Raw genomic sequence first — 20,952 nt, 5'->3', positions numbered from 1 at the left:
AGTATTTAGCGGAAAAAAAAATTGTTTGTATTTTATGGTTGGATACACAGACGGTATAGATTTAGTAATCGCGTGCCTTCGAGTCACATACGGAACCCTAAAGATCACCAAAATAACAGCCCACATTAAATTAGAAAACGCCACGAATGATGCTCACCAGATTACCGCCTCGCCTGCGGTAGTGTTATAAATCTAAATGTAAACAAACACTGTTGCTTTTTATTTAAACAAAGTTTCGGGTTGTGAACACAATTGTACAACAATTTAAAAATGTTTAGCTCTTAACTGTTATATTACTCACGCATACCGCAAAGTTTGCTTTCGCTTCAGTTTTTCTCTCTCCAAAGTTCGCCGAGGTTGCAGAACAGAAGTAGGCTCGGTGTTTTAATGCTCTTTTTATACTAGAACGGAATGAGTGTTCTGACCTTATGCATTATTCAACTGCGAGGAATCCAATAACTGTCACTGTTCTAACAGTGGTTGTTGAAAAAGGGTGTTCGGGTCATTGAGGGGAGGTAAATTTGTTTCGAGTAGAACTACCGTCATTAACTAGGGGATTTTGTAGGTAGCGGAAAACATAATATCTGACGTCGCAGTGGTCGCAGGAAATAAAGCTAGCTCAGTGTGCAGCTTTGGTTTTATTCATTCCTTTATACCAATTGTTTGGGATTGTAACACTTCTTGCTAAAGTAGTAAAAGTATGTCAACATTAAAATAAAGTAAGGTACATATATTATTGATGGTTACTCGGGTAGAATTGCACCAACTTTCAACATTCTTTTGAAATTTAATTTGCATTACCACTACGATACCTAATTTATAAATTAGGTATCGCTATTGCTATAGCTATTGACTATAGTCAATAATATTGATTGGCATACTTTAACTATTGGATAGTTATGTGGCCTTTGAGCTCTTAAATTAATGGTTTCAATTCACTTACTATTCATAAGTGCTTGTTGCTAGACCTAGATGAATAAAGTATATTTTGACTTTGACTTAATCATTCAAAATACTGCTTCTTTTATGTAATCACTGACCTGTGATATGTACCGTTATCGTTTTAGTCGTGCAAGTATCTATTGATTTTAAGAAAATGCTTTAAGTCTACCGACTATTCAAGTCCCTAGTTACCTATTTAACCACCGCTTGATAATTTTTTCTACTCGTCTCTAATAAGCTTCAACACTCAAAACTGACCAAATTGTAGTTTTGCAATTCAGAATATCAATGTTTTGCGGTATAAAACTCTTTATATATGTACTTATTTTACAAGCTTTCACGCTCTCTTTATCTCTTACAGCCAGCGTAAATAAAATGTATAAATAGCGTAAACCAAAAATATGTTCATTCATTGAATATAAACTGCTCGCTGAGTTACGATGTTTGAGCTTCTATCGATACATTCCGTTTGAATGAGTTGAAACTGGGACATTTATTTTATTCTAGGTTTCGTTGCGTTTTGTCGTTGACGATTCAGACAACAAACATTCAAAAATGTTGCCACTTTTGCACCGTTACAGAATATTTTCATTATAATTGATCCTAAATATACATCTATGATGAAATGGTTTTATGGACATGTACAGAGACACGGCATTTTTATTTTTATCTCACTCAACTCTACATTTCTGATATCGTAAAAATTGAGTGAACGGTTTACGTTTTCCCGATTCTCGATATTGTGTACCAATTTAATCAAAATTTACGTCTGCAAAGCTACAATCAAAACTTGTTCATTGTAAAAGGCGCGAATGCTTAAGTCGTTCATAAAGGAAGATTATGCGCCGTGTATTTATAACACCGTCGGGATAACGCGATTACGGGATGTCAGCCTTGATAATTTATAATTACTGTTGGGGTGCCATGATTTACTTACGTAGGAATACCTATTGTGTTGTTGTAAATTATAACATAACTTGATGGTTTTATTGCAAAATAAAATTCGTATAATTTGCGTGCATACTGCATACTAATAATGCCTAATCTAATAGTTAGAGATATTACCTAATACGTATAGATATGTCCGTTTACATCTGTCTGGCAGATGGTAGATGTATTTGACGGACAAATCTGTCAATGTATCTCTGGTACAGTACAGATATGACTATGGTCTGGTCTATATACACTTTTATATGGAGCGAAATATGTCAAGCGAATTTAAACGTAAAAAACTTGAGTGACCCATTGTAATACATTAAATATGTCTCAGTCTCACTAAGCAAGAATTAGTGGCTCTTTCACTGACTAATATCACCGCTGTAGCTTAACAACTTGACAACGAAAATCCCATTATATCCCACGCGAGATTGATAGCCATAGCTTGTTATAAACGTACATTAAGGCCCATAATTAAGTGAAGTAAAGGTACAGCCAAAAGTTTTCCAAGTCCTACTTTTCCGCTGTCAAGTGTATTGGTAAACTGAGTTGAGTTCCACACGTCAAAGGTTCGGAACAGAGCTTTGTATCTTATCTCTGGGTCCGATAGCGTAGCATTGTGTTGTTGGGTATTGTACGTCAGTTGCGTTTCAATCGCGGCCCGTCGGCGGAGACACTGAATACCTACTTAGGACTGTTGTGTGTCATCTATCACGGAACATTAATTTAAACCTAACTGTATTGCCAGGGTATGTTGCTTAGGTAAGTAGTCTCACAGTATCAGGGCGGCTATTTTGAATGTATTGTAATGAAATTCTAAAATTCAGCAGGTTTTTTTAAAGATTCAGAAATGAACACTATTGTGAAATCTACTCTGATCGATTGCGTATAGCTTATGATTTACTACATTAATTGCACTTCAAGTTCATTGATATATATATGTGTTTATATATTTCGAACAAAGCCTGATTCGGGTGAATACGCTGAGGGTAACTCATGGAATTTCGCCGCCACTGCTTGCATGTAAATTGCGCATTTATCTGGTTATTCACCACACAAGTTTATAATTTTAGTGGACTTAGTACCGCAAATAACCTTTTCAGAGTTGCGTGTGAAATAGTACTGGTAAGTAATGCTTATGTAACCGTAATTATTATGCCATAAACTTTAAAATGCTAATGATATAGCGCTTAGGGTACGTAAAAACTTATTCAAACTTTTGCACTTTGACGTCGAGGTTTGCATGATTTTATAAAAAGTCAATCTAAATAAGTTATACATACAACAGACTGATAAAACTTTCTATAAAATATTAGGTGATAAAACTGTTGATAATTTCGCACCGTAGGTAATAGGTCACGGAATGGAGTGCAGGCAACAGTTGTCGTAGTCGCACTCCGTGTGCCCATACCTACCCGTAGCGTGTCGAGGCGCCGTATTGAATAGTGTCGATGTAGCGGCCCCGCGACAACTTCTCGACTATCTGTTTCGTTTCCCGGCTCCGAGACAATTTAACTTGACAACGTGGACTCCGCAACAAAAGCCGCCTCGCCCCATTTACCGCTGAGCTCCACTCTCTACGAGAACTCCAGATATTAAACGCTCTCCTAACGATATTAACGTTACATAATTTTCATTCCACCACAAAGCCACCTTAATGCTTTATATTACACCTTTTTCATTCAAGCATCAGCACTATAGAGCACGGAAAAGTGGGTCACGAAGTCGCATGCCTGTTTACTTGATGCCGTACAGTAATAAAATGTCTCGCTAAAGGGTGAAATGATTACATTCCTTTTCGGAGTTTGGATTGGTAAATCACGTGATTGCATAAACATTTGCTCAGAGTTAGGCGCTGAATGAGTCCGAACTCGAGCGACGGCGAGCAAACATTTCGGAATCGGCCACTTCCATTTCGAGACATCACTTTTCACGTTACCGTAGTGATGTATGGGAATATTTGCAAGCGTTCTTTGTGCGATCGAGAACGAGTGTAAACACGAGTGCGCGGCTCAGCGGCGGCGGCGGCGTCGAGATCAGGCGGGGAGGGTCGCGTCACTCGCGCGGCCGCCGCCGCGCGCTCCGCCCGCACGATGTCGGTGCGCGTAGACCATCGTGACCGAGACAGATTCTCGAGGCATTCTTCGCGCGCTTCCGTAGATTTAGCCTTTCCGAGTAGCTCAGCACGCGATCACTCATTTCGGTCAGTGCATTCAGCCCGGGTACCGCGGGCCGCTAGCGATGATTTAATGGTGCCCGTGCGCACGCTGCGCTCAGCATCATGCCGCGTGGCTCCAGGAGCGCCCCACCGGCTGCGCCGGCACCACTCTTCGGCTGCCGAATGCGATCGGGCACGCCGCTCGCGCCGGCACACGCTGGAGTTGCCGCACAGCCGCGGGCCGTCGGTCCGCAGCCGGTCGCCGGAGCCGCAGCCGCCGCCGCCCGAGCCGGAGGTGCCGCCCGAGGATGCCGGCAAGGAGGCGCGCCGGCGGCGCGTAGTGGCCGCCGTCGCCGCGTCCTTCTTCGCGCTGGCAGTGGCGTCGGTCCTCGTGGTGGTGGTCACGCTGACCCACAGCTCTGTACTCCGCGCTCACAACCAAACGGCCAAGTACTACACGTTCTCCGTGCCGCCGCACCATCCTCTCAGTGAGCCCCGTTCATGTTGCCCCACCGTCGCCCATCCCGCTTCGCATGCGACTGTCTCCGACCCTGAGTGCCAGGGGCTGCGAACGTCGCCGGGTGCCTGCGCCACACCGCCACGACATGCGGTACATATTGTGCAGTTCATACACGAATAACTCTCGGGCTCAAACAAATGCTAAGCGTTCACCTGGCTCTCATTAAACACCACCATGATGCTACACGGATCCGATTTTAAAACACATTTGGAACGAATTGAGGTTAGAGTTAGAAGGCTTACGAAAAGTTTCGGGATCATGGTTTACATGGGAGTGTAGATTAAAATCCGAGCGGTAACGCTGAGCCTTTGTCAAATTAAGCCTCAGTAAACTGACTACACATGTACGCACGTTCGCAACCCCCCTTCTGCATGATTAGTTAAAGTAGATGTCAAGTGTTTGTGATGGTAACTGTTAATTACTTATAAGACTAACACTAATACGTACGCCTATTACGTAACCTCGGTATACTGGTGTTATTAATTTATAGGTTACCGGGTGTCTACTCATTTATCTTTAGTTAGGGCGAGGTCTGTTCCGATACACCCTGTCCACGTAGTATTCTCCGAAGCCAGACCATACTTACACAATTGATAACCTATTGGCCATTAGTCCTAACATACATCAAATTTGCCAACATATAGCATGTCACACATTATTACATTTCTTAAAATATTACTTTTGTATATTTTACTCCATTCAAAAACTATGCCCGTAGTACTACGCCGTAGCCCGTAGCATTGATATCCCGGTATGTATCAAAACTCTTGAAACGTGACGACAATATTTTGTAATTAACGCATTGGTTAGGTAACTTACTAAAGACCATTTTATAACTACCATTTTGCCACTGCTGCACATTTTATCCGTCTGGATATTTATATTTTCATTCTTCAAATCCTAAAGTCAAAGAAGCCACTTTATACCGCGAATTCCCATTAAGTAAAGAGGTAAATTAGAAGTTTAAATAATATACGTAATTGTATCAGGTATAGCAATCTATTAAGCAAACATCATCTCCCTAAATGTATAAACAAATAATACACCCAAGACTTGAAATCAACAGACTCTTGGGTCCAAAGTAGCAGTTGAGGATGCAATCGGGATAAGCGCTAAGATGCGAGAATTAAAATAATTTCATTCGATTTAATCCTAATGCGCGTCCTAAATCAGGTATATATACAGGGTGCTTCCTGTAACAGGAGCAATAAATTAAAGCAAAGGCTGTACTCCTCAAACTGACCAACGTTTGTTCAGCAACTTTTAAAAATTATGAATCCTTTAGACTTCCTCTTTTTCATACAAAATAAATATTGCCTTCAATGTACGCTGACATCAGTGTGTTTGACGTTGCTTATCACGCTTTAAACATAACAAAATTTGCAATACATTGCGTCTTAGAATAAACTTTAAAGTGAAATAAAAATCAAAACATGGGTTATTTTGAAAAGTTGCTGAACAAATGTTGGTCAGTTTGAGGAGTACAGCCTACGGTTTAATTTATTGCTCCTGTTACAGAAAGCACCCTGTATATCTTTACATACTCGTACGAGTAAGTACGGCTCGTAATGCACATCTGAGTAAACTCGCCCATCCCGGCGCCGTAAGTAACATATCTTGCGTACTTAAATCACTCGTTAAATATATCAGCGCGTTTATCCCGCGTTTATATGCATTCAAAGGTTTTATTTACAGTAAGTACCGCGTAAGCTAAGCACCCATCAGGCGGTCTAGCATGAGTTACGTTCTCGCGCGCGACTCCATACTTGAAGTCGCGCAAGATGTATGGAGTCGCGTGGAATCTATGGAGGAAATATTTGGGTTGTTGACGCGAACGCGGCCGAGTGGAACTCTCAAGCGAACCAATTATTAGTAGAAAAAGTATAGGTAGCTAAGTGGGCATGGCATTAAAAATCATCTGAAAACTCTTTTATTCTCTTTACAATTAAGTTGTATGCATATGATATTGAACATCTCGCCCGCTTAGGAACTTCCAATTCATTATGATAGACTCATTTCCGATCCTTTTAACTTAGGTATGTTATAAAATCAAATTATGTTATTATTAGAGATGCCCCGAATAGTGGTTTTGGCCGAATACCGAATATTCGGCGACCGAATATTCGGCATGAGATGCGAACATTGTGAGTTACAATTATTATGAAAACTGGCCAACAAAGCACAACGTTTGCTAAGATATATTTTTTGTAAGACAGAACTAATGAATGTAGTTAGAGTCAATCAAATCAGACCCATGATAAAAATAAAATATTTCGTAATCAACAAATGCTTAAAAAAGGGTCTTCCTGTTTAACAACTTTCCAATAATAATACATTTTAAATATTAAATGTACCTAATTTTTGTTTTTTTTTTGTGTAAATTTTCTTTTAAGGTAGGGGCAACAGATATTCGGTTTTCGGCCGAATAGTAAGCAACATTCGGCAGAATACCGAATATTCGGCAAAGTGGCCGAATAGGCCGAATACCGAATAGTTGCCGAATATTCGTGGCATCTCTACCTATTATGTCTTAGGCGTGTTAGGTATCATGACAGATCAAGAACATTTGTGCTATTGCCATACTCATGCCAAGCGATTAGAACTACTCCCCAGGCGACTAAAAACACTTCTCTTTGCCGGACGACCAATAATAAACCTGAAAGGGCTCATACATCAGTTTATGTAGGTATATCCCAAACATGAAAAAGTTTGGACATAAACGTCGATATTCAGCATTAAAGTAGTATACTCGTATATAAGTTAGTAGTGATAAAATAATATTATACAGACATTCAAATTTTTTATACTTGTAAATTAGAGTGGCCCTTGTTTTAAATTTTTTTTGTAACCCTAAGTAGTAGGGAAATCACTTTTCTGTAAACAAAAATCAGGCATATTTTTTGATAACATAATGAGCCCCTTGAGGAGGGTGCGCCGTTGAAATTAATATTTGGACTGTAAATAGACCGACAGCATTTTGGAAGAAATTATATATAACGGGTTTGAAATAGGTATTATTAATTCTCGGTCCATAATGAAATAAAACAGTAATTGCAAGTTTCTAGAAAATTACTGAAGAAATAAAGCCCGCAACGAATTGCAGTCGTATATTATTTGTAAGACCCGCTTATAAGACTTCGCGCCAATAGAAAATGTTTCGTGCTAAATGTAGAAATTTATTTTTAACCCTTAAATGCATGATTTTTTTCTTTTTACCGAAATTAATATATGTATCACATAATTGATTGCCGTTTCTAGGAAATATATCATCGATTTTCACTGCGAAATCAGTGTTATAAGTTGCATAGGCTAAATCATATTTTTGGAAATATATAGCTATATTAGTAAAGGGCATAGGAAAAATCTTAACTGCCATCAGAAAGGTATACTATTTATGATGTTCCTATGATAGATTTTGTAAATATAAAATAATTACAAACCCCGAAAAATCTGCCCAAAATCACATACTAAAAATCATCAACTTCCAGGTTTTTCCAAGTTTTCCGACATTTCGTCTATACAAATGTAACTTTTATAAATTAAAATACTGCGTAAATTAATGTAATAATTCGGACAATTTATTAGTTTTACTATTGAAATAATATACAGGAACAAATAAAATTTGTTTAACCCTTAATCTGTGAGCTGTCTAATGCTTTGTAGACATTTGGCAACTATGCATTTAAGGGTTAAATGTTTTAATCCGTTTGCTTTCCTAGCCATTTAATTCGCTTGTTTCCTTCTATAGAATCGTCAAATCCATACTATAATATTTTTTTTTTTTTTTTTTTTTTTGTTAGCCTGGTTTAGTGTCCCACTGCTGGGCAAAGGCCTCCCCTCCCTTCCTCCACTCAACCCTGTCGTTTGCATTTTCCCGCCAATCCGGATGAAATGCGTCCAAGTCGTCCCGCCATCTCCTCTTTGGTCTGCCTGAACCCCGGCCTACACCATCGATGGTGTTCCGTGGGTCCCACTCGGTAACCATTTTGGCCCACCTTTCAGGGTGCATGCGGCAGACATGTCCCGCCCAGTCCCACTATAATATTATAAATGCGAAAGTCTGTCTATCTGTCTGTTATCTCTTCACGCTTAAAAGGTAAAAGGTTTACTTTAAATTTGGCATAGATATAGTTTGAGTCCCAGGGAAGGACATAGGATAATGTTTATGTCGAAGTCATCCCTAAAGAGGTTGTAAATGGTAGTGGAAATGAGAAAATTAATGAATGACCTGTTAATTAATTGGTGTAAGCAATTAAGCATATTATGCTCAAAATTATTGGCATTAGATTTTATACAGGCGCTATACTTACTCTAACTGCTGGAACTAATTCCACGCAGAGGAAGTTGCAGGCAAAATAAACTCTATAAATTCTACCAAGATATATTATATTATGAACATTACTTGGCGCTAACCACAGACCACAAGATTTGACCAAACATAATTTGCGTATAATCGAGTTTTGTAGCTATTGAAAGAGAGATAACAAACTAAAGAATATAACTTAAATAACGTGAGTTATTGGATTGAGATACATAATTTGTGACATTAGGTTCTTAGTACCCCTAAAGTAAATAATATGTATAATAAGAGACGTGCCTTTTCTGCAAAAGGGGAGAGAAACCGTTTTCTCATTAGTTTTGATGTCGCGCAAATCGCAACATTCTTGAGAAAGTAAGATATTAATAACGTCGCATACAAACTAATATTATTTTGTTTACATTTATACGTATTTCTCAAGGTAAATACTAACATGGTTAAAGAAAATAACTTTTTTAGTTTCTCAAAACTCGGTTTTAGGTGCTCTTGCAACAGCAAACATGAAGAACATAAAGATTATTAATTAAAATTCATATTTAATGTAATCATAATCATTTATTTGCGCATAAAAAGGGTTTTACATAGAGGTGTTATAAAGTTACATTTCCAAGCCATGTAGAAATGTAAAACAAAAACTTTATACACCCGACCCAACTTGATCAATCAAACGGAATGCGTATTTAATTAATGCAAACTCTACACGATTGCACTCCTCGATTGATTTCATAATAAGATAATTTTTTGACCTAATTATTGATAAACTATTATCAGCGTGCGATCCCATACCCGTCCGTAAATAGACAGGTCTCGGAACTCCAACCCATCTGGTTGGAGCGAGTGTTCAAATGCTGAAAGATGATATTAGCTGCTTCATTAAGTTTTAGTAAAATATACACATACGAGTATTATAGGCTGTTTATAACAATGATAAATAGGTAATATACATTTTCGAAAACATAAATGTACCTATGTGAAATCCATAAACCACATTGACTCGGCTGGGAATAAAGCGTAGGGCGTTCTTTCTCATTGGAACGAAAAAGTTTTTATAGTTACAAAAAGTTCGGATTTGTTTGATCTGGCCGATTAAGGACGATTAGAGCTAGCGATACCACAGAATATGTGGGAGTAGGTACACGAGTGGGAGGCTGATTCTATTTTAATAATCTAATATGTTTTTTTATCTAATTTCGATTCGACCATTCGACTTGCGCCATCCAGGGTTAGCCACTAACTCGGGTTTAACCGGCTAGGCCCTGAGTTACCAGTACAATTTAACCCTGTGCTAACGGTTAGTTTCGAGTTAGTGGCTAACCCTGGATGGTGCAACTGGTCCTAAGTCAGTAAGGAATCATCTCATAAAGCATTTTGCTTGGATTTATTGTCGTGTTATCATCTCACGCATGACAAACAGTTCAAGCTTATGAGATGATTCCTGATTACATTTCATCAGCATCCATCAGCCTGAGCCGCTAACGCTAACAGCTCACGGCCAACGTCTTATCAGAATAATATAAAACCATATGTATCAAAATAATATCAAAACAGAATCGGCCTGAGGGACGAATTCCACGCTTGCTGCGAACCTTCTTCGACCCCCGGTCACGCACCGATGTTGTCTGATCCGGGTCGCTATTCCACATTGTTTTTCGATAGTTTGAGATACCGAAAACGTGATATTATCCCTACCGTTTCTTATTATAACACGTGAATTACAACGTCTACAACTATCTTACTTAATTTGTCAAATTGTATAAAAGTAGTCATGTACAGCCCATTAATTGTCTATTATAGAGTTATTAGCCAATTAGCCAAGACCATCTTTCCCCTCCCCCCCTCCATTGCACTCGTAGCTGAAAGTCTTACGTAATCCTTCGTGAAAGTAGAATGACAAAATTTTTCATAATCGAATACCTTTAAACGAGCAATTCTTGTATATTTATTTATTGTATGAATAAGATTTATTTCGAATAATTCGATTAACAAATTGATTAATCATACAAATTAAAAACCTAAGTGTTAGATCTAGGGCGTAAAGGAAACTATGAGAAGTCCATACGAAGATATACATATATTGTCGATAGAATAAGCACTGATACAAATTTAGTCTAGTCAGTAGTAAGGTTGAAAGAATGTGACGGCATCACGCACGCGAACAAAAGCTGTTATATTATTCAAACATTTAAACTTGTTCCACGTGCGTTTATGCAGTTACCTGTAAACAAGATTCTTTCGGTTTACGAAGACACTTTCCAACACTAAGAATGAGTAAAACTAACTTAACAAATAAAATATTGGGTAATCTCACTCTGATTGTCCCCGGAGCAAATGTGCCAAAAATACTGGCGGCATTACCCCGCTGAATGGCCAGTAATATCTATTGAACAAGGAAAAGAACCAGAGCGAGGGTCGCAGCCCCTATCCCTTAATTGTCGCCCTATATCCTTAATAAAGGCTTTGGCCTCGGCACACCAAGGCCCCGCCGTCTCGACGGCAACCGGGACAAAATCGTACACTTGTTCAAGATTCGCGTACTTGCTGTGCTTGAACCTTGCAGCACTTTCAGCCGCTGCACCTGCCTTGTTCACCATGCGCGCGAGATGAGTGGGTGCAAAAGTACTCACACACGTGGCATCCCAAAGCAAGCTGCGGCCCTTCGCCCAAGGAACAAGTGTAAGACCATCCGGTCTCTTACCGTCCAAACGACTTAGGCCCTGGGGCTCCATGATACGTATGGGACGTTCGCCGACACCATTTATTTATTTATATATATATATTTTGGGGATCTCGGAAACGGCTCTAACGATTTCGATGTTACGATGAAATTTGCTATATGGGAGTTTTCGGGGGCGAAAAATCGATCTAGCTGGGTCTTATATCTGGAAAAACGCTAATTTTCGGGTTTTTATATGTTTTTCGAGCAAAGCTCGGTCTCCCAGATATTATTTATTATTCCAATTGTTTGTTTTCAATGTCTCCAATATTTTTCTCGCGAACGTTGAAAATAAAAGCGTCAAGCGCCAACATTAAGGAAAAAGGCACTTTTCAAATCGTACCGATTCATTTGTCGTCTGCAGAGAGAAGGCCGCTGGACCACAAGCTAATTTTCCATTATGACTAACGTTTCCGCGCCCATGTTCGTTTGGGCATTTAGTGGAGACTGCTCAGCTATTATACGAATATTATTTGTGGGGTCAGGTAAGGGAAGTAAATTGATATGTTCAGAATATTACAGAACATGTAATTACTTAACTTTAAAACAAAACATGACTTCACTGCTCTCATTTTCGGCTGCAAAAATGTTCTAGATTTCTGACTGTGTAAAATATTTTTTGTAGTTCGTGTTTATAAATAGGTAAGCACCAATGGTACCATGAACACACATTTATTACACCACAGAGTTTATTCTCGTATTTGCTATTGTAGTATTGAGATTGCATAGAAGCAATATTGGTCACAAACACTCGTTCACGCTGGAGCAAAGTCAAATATGTGCGGACTGAATTTAAAATGTATTCGAAGTGGATTTGTGGTATTGAGTGCATACCAAAGCCAAGGTTGATTTTCGGTGAAAGATTTCGTAGGATTCCCCGCAAGTCTTGATTACTTGCTTGTGAGTAGATACAGTCTTAACAGGATTTAGGGCACGTGTAACCGTCGCCGTGTACTCGTACTGAACTTTACTTCTTGTAAACTTTGTAGAAGGATTCCGGGGCTTCTACAAATTCGCCTTGAGTACCTACTGCAGTCGTGATACGCGTTCTTCTTTTGTAAACAACTTCGTACAGTTGTGTAATAAAAAATGTAATTTATTCATTAGACTATAACGTGTTTTTATGTCGTATGTTAATGTAAAAGATGTATTTATATGCTAATTTATATATTAAATTGCGCATGCTATAGGTATGTGTATTCTTGTAAGTAGATAAATAGCCTACCTGTGTTGCTGTACTATAAGTACCTATTTAATTTTACAGTTAGAAACAAAGTACAATACTTTCGTATTATTTTGAACTCAAGCCTTGCAATAACATTAAATAGTTAACACCCAGGCTAGAAATCGATGACAGGGTTGAAAGGGATTACTGACGGGAGTTGTGACCAACAGTAAAACACGCATCAGTAGACCGCAGTAAACTCCGCGACCGTCACACAACTATCGACAAACATACATTTGCGGCCCAAAACATACGTCGATCATACAATACAGGGTGATTCATGAGACGTGAGCAAGACTAAGCCTACACAATCAGTAAATGTAAAAGAATCGTTCACCGCAATATTTAAGTAAAACAATAACGCTTTTTTTTGTTGTTATACTTTTTGGTAAGGATAAATTTAATTATCTACAATCATGGATACCCTACAACATTTAATTAACAAAGATAAAACCTTTTTAACCGTTATGACAGCACTTTGAGTATGAAGAAAATAAAATGTCACACTTGAGTGTGATACGATTTTTCAAAAGTAACCAGACTCCGAAGACACTCAATTTGGCACTTTGTTATGGACAAAACAAAGAGGGTGACCATAAATGTCGTAAATAAATTAAAACTTTTTTTTATAGATTATAAAATAAATTAAAGTTAATCTCACAAATACTGGTACGAAACAGTTGTTTATAACTTACTGTATGCGTAGGCTTGATCCTGCTCACGTCTCCTGAATCACCCTGCATTATAAACACTCCGGTTTCAGACAATACGATCCACCGTCAGAGATATTTTTGTCAGCGAAAATCGACAGACACGGATGTGGTCAGCTTTATTATTTACGTACCCTACTATAAACATACGTACTGACGCAAGATCATTTTCAGCAGTCCTATAAATGGAAATGGTGTGCACCATTGTGTCTGAAGTCATTTTCTGTCATTTTGATTTCTTGAAGATAATTAAATTTAGCATTTTGTAACGCAGTTCATTTACAAAAGTAGCAAAATTCCCAGGAATAGGCACTTATTCATTTTTTTATTATTATTTAGTAGTAAGTATGGTACATTGTTGAACATGCTAGAAAGTGACAAATTGGTGGACGAGTTAATTCTTTACACGATGAGTTTCTGGACCTATAAATTATAACAAAATAAAAAATATTATTTCCTGTGTATAGTGTTTAAAGTTTGTCTGCCTTGCCTGTGTCTTTGTTTCGTAAATATTCCTGGAGTAAAAAAAAAATATTTTCGTGACACAACTAGGGGTTCAGGAATACCTATCTAATTCCGTGGCCGCGAAACAGCCGATGGGTCAGTCGATTGTGCGACGCTTGCTGGCGATTTCTAATAAAGTTATGTCGACGTCAATAAATCTTGAAACCGATTCCAAAGACCAAGAGGCCAATTCAAACTTTGAGGCATCAAGAAGATATTTAAAAGATGTCAGTCGCGCGTGTATTTCGCTCGCACTTTTCCGTTCATGTATTGGCGCGAGACGACGCACGCCCGACTGACATCATTTTGATGTCACAATGTAAGCTTGAATTGGCTTCCAACACGTATCCTATCTCCTAAGTTAAATGAAGTTGAATTCGCACGCTGCCAGTATTTTGTAATTCCGAGTGTGTTCCACGGAGTCGGAAATGAGGGAAAGTGGATAAAATTAGCACGCTTCTTTCAATACGCTTTTAATATACGAAGTAACTTTTGAGTTGTGGGTATTTGAATTTCTTGTCATAATTGATTTAGCAAAAAATATTGTAACAGAAGTGCGATTCTGTTTTGTTTATACAGCGAAATGTCCAATGATATCGAAATTGTCGTGAAATATCACGTTTAGTTTCTGGGTCACTTCTAACTTATTATACTTTATGCCATTCAAATAGCAAAATAGGACAGTTGGTGACATTTATTACCTCTGTTAATAATATTCATCGTTTATCAACTAAACAAGTTATTAGACTTCAGAACCGCAGTATTAAACCTAAATACGTAACTATTTGCAATACGATCTACTATTATTGCTAATTGGCATTATTTGCTTCACGCCACCCACTCATTAATAGATTACATACGAGTATACTTAATCATTGTAAACTGAAGCCTCTAACGTAAAATATTATATTACTCGCTAATATAATATATACTAAGTAGGAGCGAGTAGCGCTGGCGGGTGATGTCTAGCCCCATTATTGAAAAAACTTTACAAGCCTCTTTAAGTTAATTTAAGTTTCATCAATTTCTTACAAATACGTAAGTCAAAATGACAGACTAGAACACACGATAATTTGCTATTAGAAACTTGTAACGTTTATGAATAATACCATAAGTTAAAAATATTTCCAATGAAGATATCGTACATCTCAAGTACCTAAGCATGTAAACAACTAGAATCAAAGTCAAAATACCATCAGACGAGGACGTCTGATGGTATTTTGACTTTTAATATGGCTTAATATAGGAATATTAAGCCATATTCCAATAATAACTGAAGTGTTTGGGCACTTTGAGTGCTGCAATTTACGAGGATTCCGTCGGTCGCCTGAGCGTCGCGCGTGTTGGCGAAATGTCCACATACTTACATGTCTCGCTTTTGCACTACTCACTGTCTCAATCACAGAACCAGTAGAATGGCGATGCGAGCAGGGTACGTGTCGCCGCCGGTTATGAGCAAACGCTCGCATGCTAGTACTCGCCCGCGCTGACCGAAAAACGTAAACATGCCTTTTGCGCCACAATAACGTTCAGATTAAGAAGCCAGACATCAAATCGGTCTAAAGGAGGCGTATCCATTCACCAGGTACACAAGTTTTTACTACCGTTGCGCGAGAAATGTGGAAATGTGGAGAGGAACGAGCGGCGACACCGGTTCCGATACTAACTGCGCGCGATAGCCGTTCTAACCTCTTTAATATGTTCTGTGGTCTCAATTGTGTATGAATGAAGAATGCGAGAAGGGAGTATGAGTACGAGTATAAATGGGAGAGAAAGACGAACAAACTTTAAAGAATAAAGGTTTTGAATTTGATAGTAGAAAGCGTTTTTGTTTGACGTTGACGATTTAATTGAAATGGTGCAATATGTTAGCCCAACCAATTATTTGTGCATTATAATTGAAACAAATATAAAAAAAAAAACATAGATGGCGTTGTGCGTTAATGAATCAAGCTAAAGAAAATGTTAACATAACGTCGTATCAGGAGCTAAAGAGTTCAGTTGGATATCAGGATAAAACTGAATGAATTGGCGAATATTTTATCGACAAGAGCAAGGTTTTGTGTTAACGATGGCCCCGAACATATATATTTCTAAAGAGCTTTTGCAAATACAAACTAATCAAAAATCCGCAATAGGCTTCAGTTTGGTCACGTACATTGCAGCGAAACAAGTGGATCTAATGGTTCACATTTCACCCCACTGGCCCAGATAGGACGGGCACACGAACTTACTGACACACGTAGCGTCCCATTAGAGGTACCGACCCTAACCTTCTGCCATGGAAACAATGTCAGCCCTTACCTTGCAAAATTTTGATAATAACATAACCGTCTTTACTAATTCAGGATAAGGTTCATACTTAAACATAAGAGAATATGTCGATAAATTGTAAAAGGTCGGTTTGCACAGGTTCACATGAGATGGCTGTGCATATTTAGAATTTAACGGTTCGTGCCGTGTAGTTCAAACTTCATCTTTACATGCCTTGTTCCAATATCAAACTTGCAGCTGTTGCTCGATGTTTCTGTATGAACTTCTACGTTGTTTAGGCTTTCTTGTTCAATAGGGTATTTGACTGTATTTAAAATAAATTATTTTAAACCATGCATGAAATAAAGCATCAGAAGATTAATGAGAAACGTTGTTAGCAGTATTTTTAGACACAATTTCTGTTTTAAAACCCGTATAAAACTATAAAGTGTCGGTAATTTGATTGCGACGTCACATGCTAATAATTAGTGACGTTTCATATTCTATAGTAGTAAATTCTACGAATCTACGTGTACATTTTACGAAAATAAATAATTTTAATTTTAATTTAATTTTTTTTTAATTTTAATTTTAATTTTTAATTTAATTTAATTTAATTCTATACTAGCAGGACGTTTTGTTTGACAGTTCGAAAAAAGAAACTGATTTGACTAGTAGTCAAATAAACGTTTCTGTATTAATCTTCTGGTGCTTTATTATACATGAAAATGTATGGTGTACCGCGACCGCGAAAAATGGAAATCCCTTCTTAGAGCCCTATGTCCCTGATGAGGGATAACAGGACACCATCATCATCATCATAGTCAAATACCCTATGGCCTATTGCAGTGCTCTTTTTTATGACTTTCTCTTCTAGATTTTACAACGTTATTTGTAATTACAGTACGGACATGATGGTTGCACTTTTAGTCTATGTGTCATCGTATTCTGTGTTGTATAACTGTAACATGTACAATTGTACAGGTATGTTAGAAGTGCCGGCTATGGTGACAGAAGATAAAAGTGTAACCATTTTAAGCCCGTAACAAAGTTTTCAATAACATGTAAAATATTCATTACTCTCAGAAGTTTTATGGATTCTGTGTCCTCCGTAATTCACAGCTCATTAATTATTTCTTAGTAGATTACCGTGAAAATATATTATGGTTTATGAATAAAATGAAATAAATGGATTAATTATCGTGCAAATAATTTTGATTTTAGCTCTCATGTTCAAGCTTCATGGATGATGATGAATTAAATATAATATCGAATTAAAAGGAAGTTTTAATAACCCTTTTGATTTATAATAATTGTTATATTATAGAGGAATGTAACTTACATATGAAACGAATCTACCACCCCGTACGGCGTACCTAAATAAAATAATATCCTTAATATAAGAGAAAATGGATTTCCAAGACACAGTAGTAACTAAAAAAATATTTAATGCACTTATTAATTTTCAATTACCATTATGTTATCACGACACCTTATAAAACAAAGTCCCCCGCCGCGTCTGTCTGTTTGTATGTACGAGTAGGTACGGTAGGGATAAGTGTTTCGAGTTGCTAAAAACCTCGGCAGTCCGTTGTTCTTCACTGGCTGTTTCGAAAGCGGAGCTTTTTTTAATAAACTTTTAAGCATTGTTTAAAATGAAACACTGGGCAAATTTTTTGCTTAAAGAGACGTTAATTAGAGATTAACAACTTTTGTATTCCTCGAAAATTTAGTTGTGTTTTAGGATAAGCGTCTATTGTTCGAACTTAGAAATACCGAAAACATATTGAGATATATTACCCTCTAGGTATGTTAAATATTGCATCTTTTTTCTTTATTTACCTATGTACCGGCTCTAGGGTGTTCACTTTTGCATGGAGAAAAAAATTGTGATATTTTTCCTGACATTCATAATCATAATCATAATCATTTATTTCTTGAATGTGGTACAATAAAGATGTAAAAAAAGAAACACATCCTGCCTGAATAGGCATAGAAATATTGAATACCTACTACCAGTGAACGCACACCATTGCACACATTGCTCACCAATCGAGTCTCCCCACTCTAAAAACTATCTATTTCAATTTTTATAATAATCAATTAACGTTTAAAGGTTGCACAAATTGAAAATATGGAGGGACCCCATACATTGCGTGAAAATTAACTAAGTATTTTTTTTAATAACAAAATATAATGAACTGATACTAAAATCTAATGAAAAAACTGAATGTTGCGTCTAAAACACGATAAAACCACTTTTCCTTTGGAAACAGGTGGAAAAACTGAAAAATCTTAATTAGAACATTTATCGAGTAACCAAAATCCATGTTAACTACTAATTTTAAAATCTATATATATAAATGCACGTGTCCTGACTGATTGACTGACTGACTGACTGACTGACTGACTCATCAACGCAGAGCCGAAACTACAAACGCTAGAAAGTTGAAATTTGGACACTAGGTTGCATTTATAAAATGTATAAGAGCTAAGAAGCGATTTTGAGAAATTCAACCTCTAAGGGGGTTAAAAAGGGGATGAAAGTTTGTATGGGGTTCAAGTTTTATTTTGAGCTAGGAAATTGAAACTTCGTAAAAAGATATATTATTAAAATACACGAAAACTAATTTCAGCGTTTTTGAAAATTCATCCCCTAAGGTGGTGAAAAAGGGGTTGAAAGTTTGTATGGATATCAAACATTTTTTTGAGTGCGAGACTTGAAACTTTGTGTATGGAAATATTATTAAAATACAGGAAAAGTAATTTCAGCGTTTTTAAATTTTCATCCCCTAACAGGGTTAAAAAGGGGTTGAAAGTTTGAATCCATTACAAATGCATTGAAATTTCTAAGAAAGGCATAATAGCCGATTTCAAAAAAAACTTATTGCGACGTTTTTGGAAATTCAACCCCTAAGGGGGTTAAAAAGGGGATGAAAATTCGTCTTGGGGTGCATATTTTATTTCAAGCTAGGAACTTGAAACTTTGTAAAAAGGTATTATATTAAAATGGAAGATAACTAATTTCAGCGTTTTTGAAAATTCATCCCCCAAGGTGGTGAAAAAGGGGTTGAAAGTTGGTATGAACATCAAATATTTTTTTGAGTGCGGGACTTGAATCTTTGTATAAGGGCATATTATAAGAATACAAGAAAAGTAATTTCAGCGTTTTTAAAAATTCATCCCTTAAAAGGGTCAAATAGGGGTTGAAAGTTTGTATGGAGATCAAATATTTTTTTGAGTGCGGGACTTGAATCTTTGCATAAAGGCATATTATTCGAAAATAAGAAAAGTAAATTCAGCGTTTTTGAAAATTCATCCCCCAAGGTGGTGAAAAAGGGGTTGAAAGTTTGTATTAAGACCAAATATTTTTATGACTGTGGGACTTGAATCTTTGTATAAGGGCATATTATTAGAATACAAGAAAAATAATTTCAGCGTTTTCAAAAATTTATCCCCTAACAGGGTTAAAAAGGGGTTGAGAGTTTGAATCCATTACAAATGCTTTGAAACTTCTTAGTAAGGCATAATAGCCGATTACAAAAAAAAGTAATTGAGACGTTTTTGAAAATTCAACTACTAAGGGAGTTAAAAATGGGATGAAAGTTTGTCTTGGCGTGCAATTAAAAGACCAGAAAACTGATTTCAGCGTTTTTATCAATTCATCCCCCAAGATGGTGAAAAAGGGGTTGAAAGTTTGTATGGAGATAAAATATTTTTGCGAGTGCGGGATTTGAATCTTTGTATAAGGGCATATTATTAGAATACAAAAAATGATATTTCAGCGTTTTAACAATTCATCCCTTTAAAGGGTTGAAAAAGGGTTGAAAGTTTGTATAGGGTTCAAATTGTCTTTTAAGTTAGAAATTTCTAACTTCGTAAAAAGTTATTTCATTAAAAGAGAAGAAACAACAACAAGAAAAGTGATTTCAGCGTTTTTAATAATTTATCCCCTAAAAGGGTTAAAAAGGGGTTCAAATTTTATTTAATTCTAGGAACTTAAAACTTTGTTAAAAGGTATTATATTAAAAGAGAAGAAAACTGATTTCAGAGTTTTTGTGAATTCATCCCCCAAGGTGGTGAAAAAGGGGTTGAAAGTTTATGTGAAGGTCAAACATTTTTTTTTGAGTGCGTGACTTGAATCTTTGTATAAAGGCATATTATTAAAATACAAGAATGTCCTAAGCTAATGTAGAATAAAATAACCACCAACATACAAATCCACGCGTACGAAGTCGCGGGCAACAGCTAGTTGATTTATATGTAGAAGGTTCAGTATCACACTACTCACCGCTTTGATGGTAGCCGCTTAAACCATTTTCTACCCTCCGATGTAGAGTCGTTGGTTATTTGAGAAAACTTTGTTGATGTTGTGCAACCTCTAAATATTCACCGATTTTTTTTTTTGGTATATAAAACATATTTTTTATTCAGGAAGAACCAGAATTCGAGCAAAGTCAGATGAAAATCGAAAATTCGGAAAAATGAAACACCCTAACCGGCTCGAACCAATGATTTTCTGTGAACTTAGTTACGTGCGCAATATCGCTTGATATTTACCCGTCGCTTCCCGGTAAAAGAAACATCGTGAGAAAATTTGCATAAATCTGCAAAGAAATTCAATAGGTGAAGTTCTCAAGCGAGAGATGAGGCCTGTCCCTACTGTAAGAATG

The 20,952-nt window shown here is 37.1% G+C and overlaps 1 protein-coding gene across 5 annotated transcripts in view; it reads left to right on the top strand.

The window, feature by feature from the left end:
• The window catches only part of LOC134649619 (uncharacterized), a 171,889-nt gene that overhangs the window by 119,795 nt on the left and 31,142 nt on the right, over positions 1–20,952 (top strand). The window contains exon 1 of one of the 5 annotated variants that reach the window (XM_063504448.1): positions 3,251–4,486. The exons of 3 other annotated variants lie outside the window; for them this stretch is intronic. In XM_063504448.1, the coding sequence (XP_063360518.1) occupies positions 3,972–4,486 (515 nt within the window). In that variant the 5' untranslated portion in view covers positions 3,251–3,971. Of the gene's footprint in view, positions 1–3,250; positions 4,525–20,952 lie in introns of those variants that run through there. One more of the 5 variants, XM_063504452.1, reaches the window with a different exon arrangement.

This window comes from Cydia amplana, chromosome 7 (genome assembly GCF_948474715.1).
Source record: "Cydia amplana chromosome 7, ilCydAmpl1.1, whole genome shotgun sequence".
Classification (NCBI taxonomy): domain Eukaryota; kingdom Metazoa; phylum Arthropoda; class Insecta; order Lepidoptera; family Tortricidae; genus Cydia; species Cydia amplana.
The sequence above is the reverse complement of the archived record's forward strand: the minus strand, read 5'-3'. Positions and strand labels throughout refer to the sequence as shown.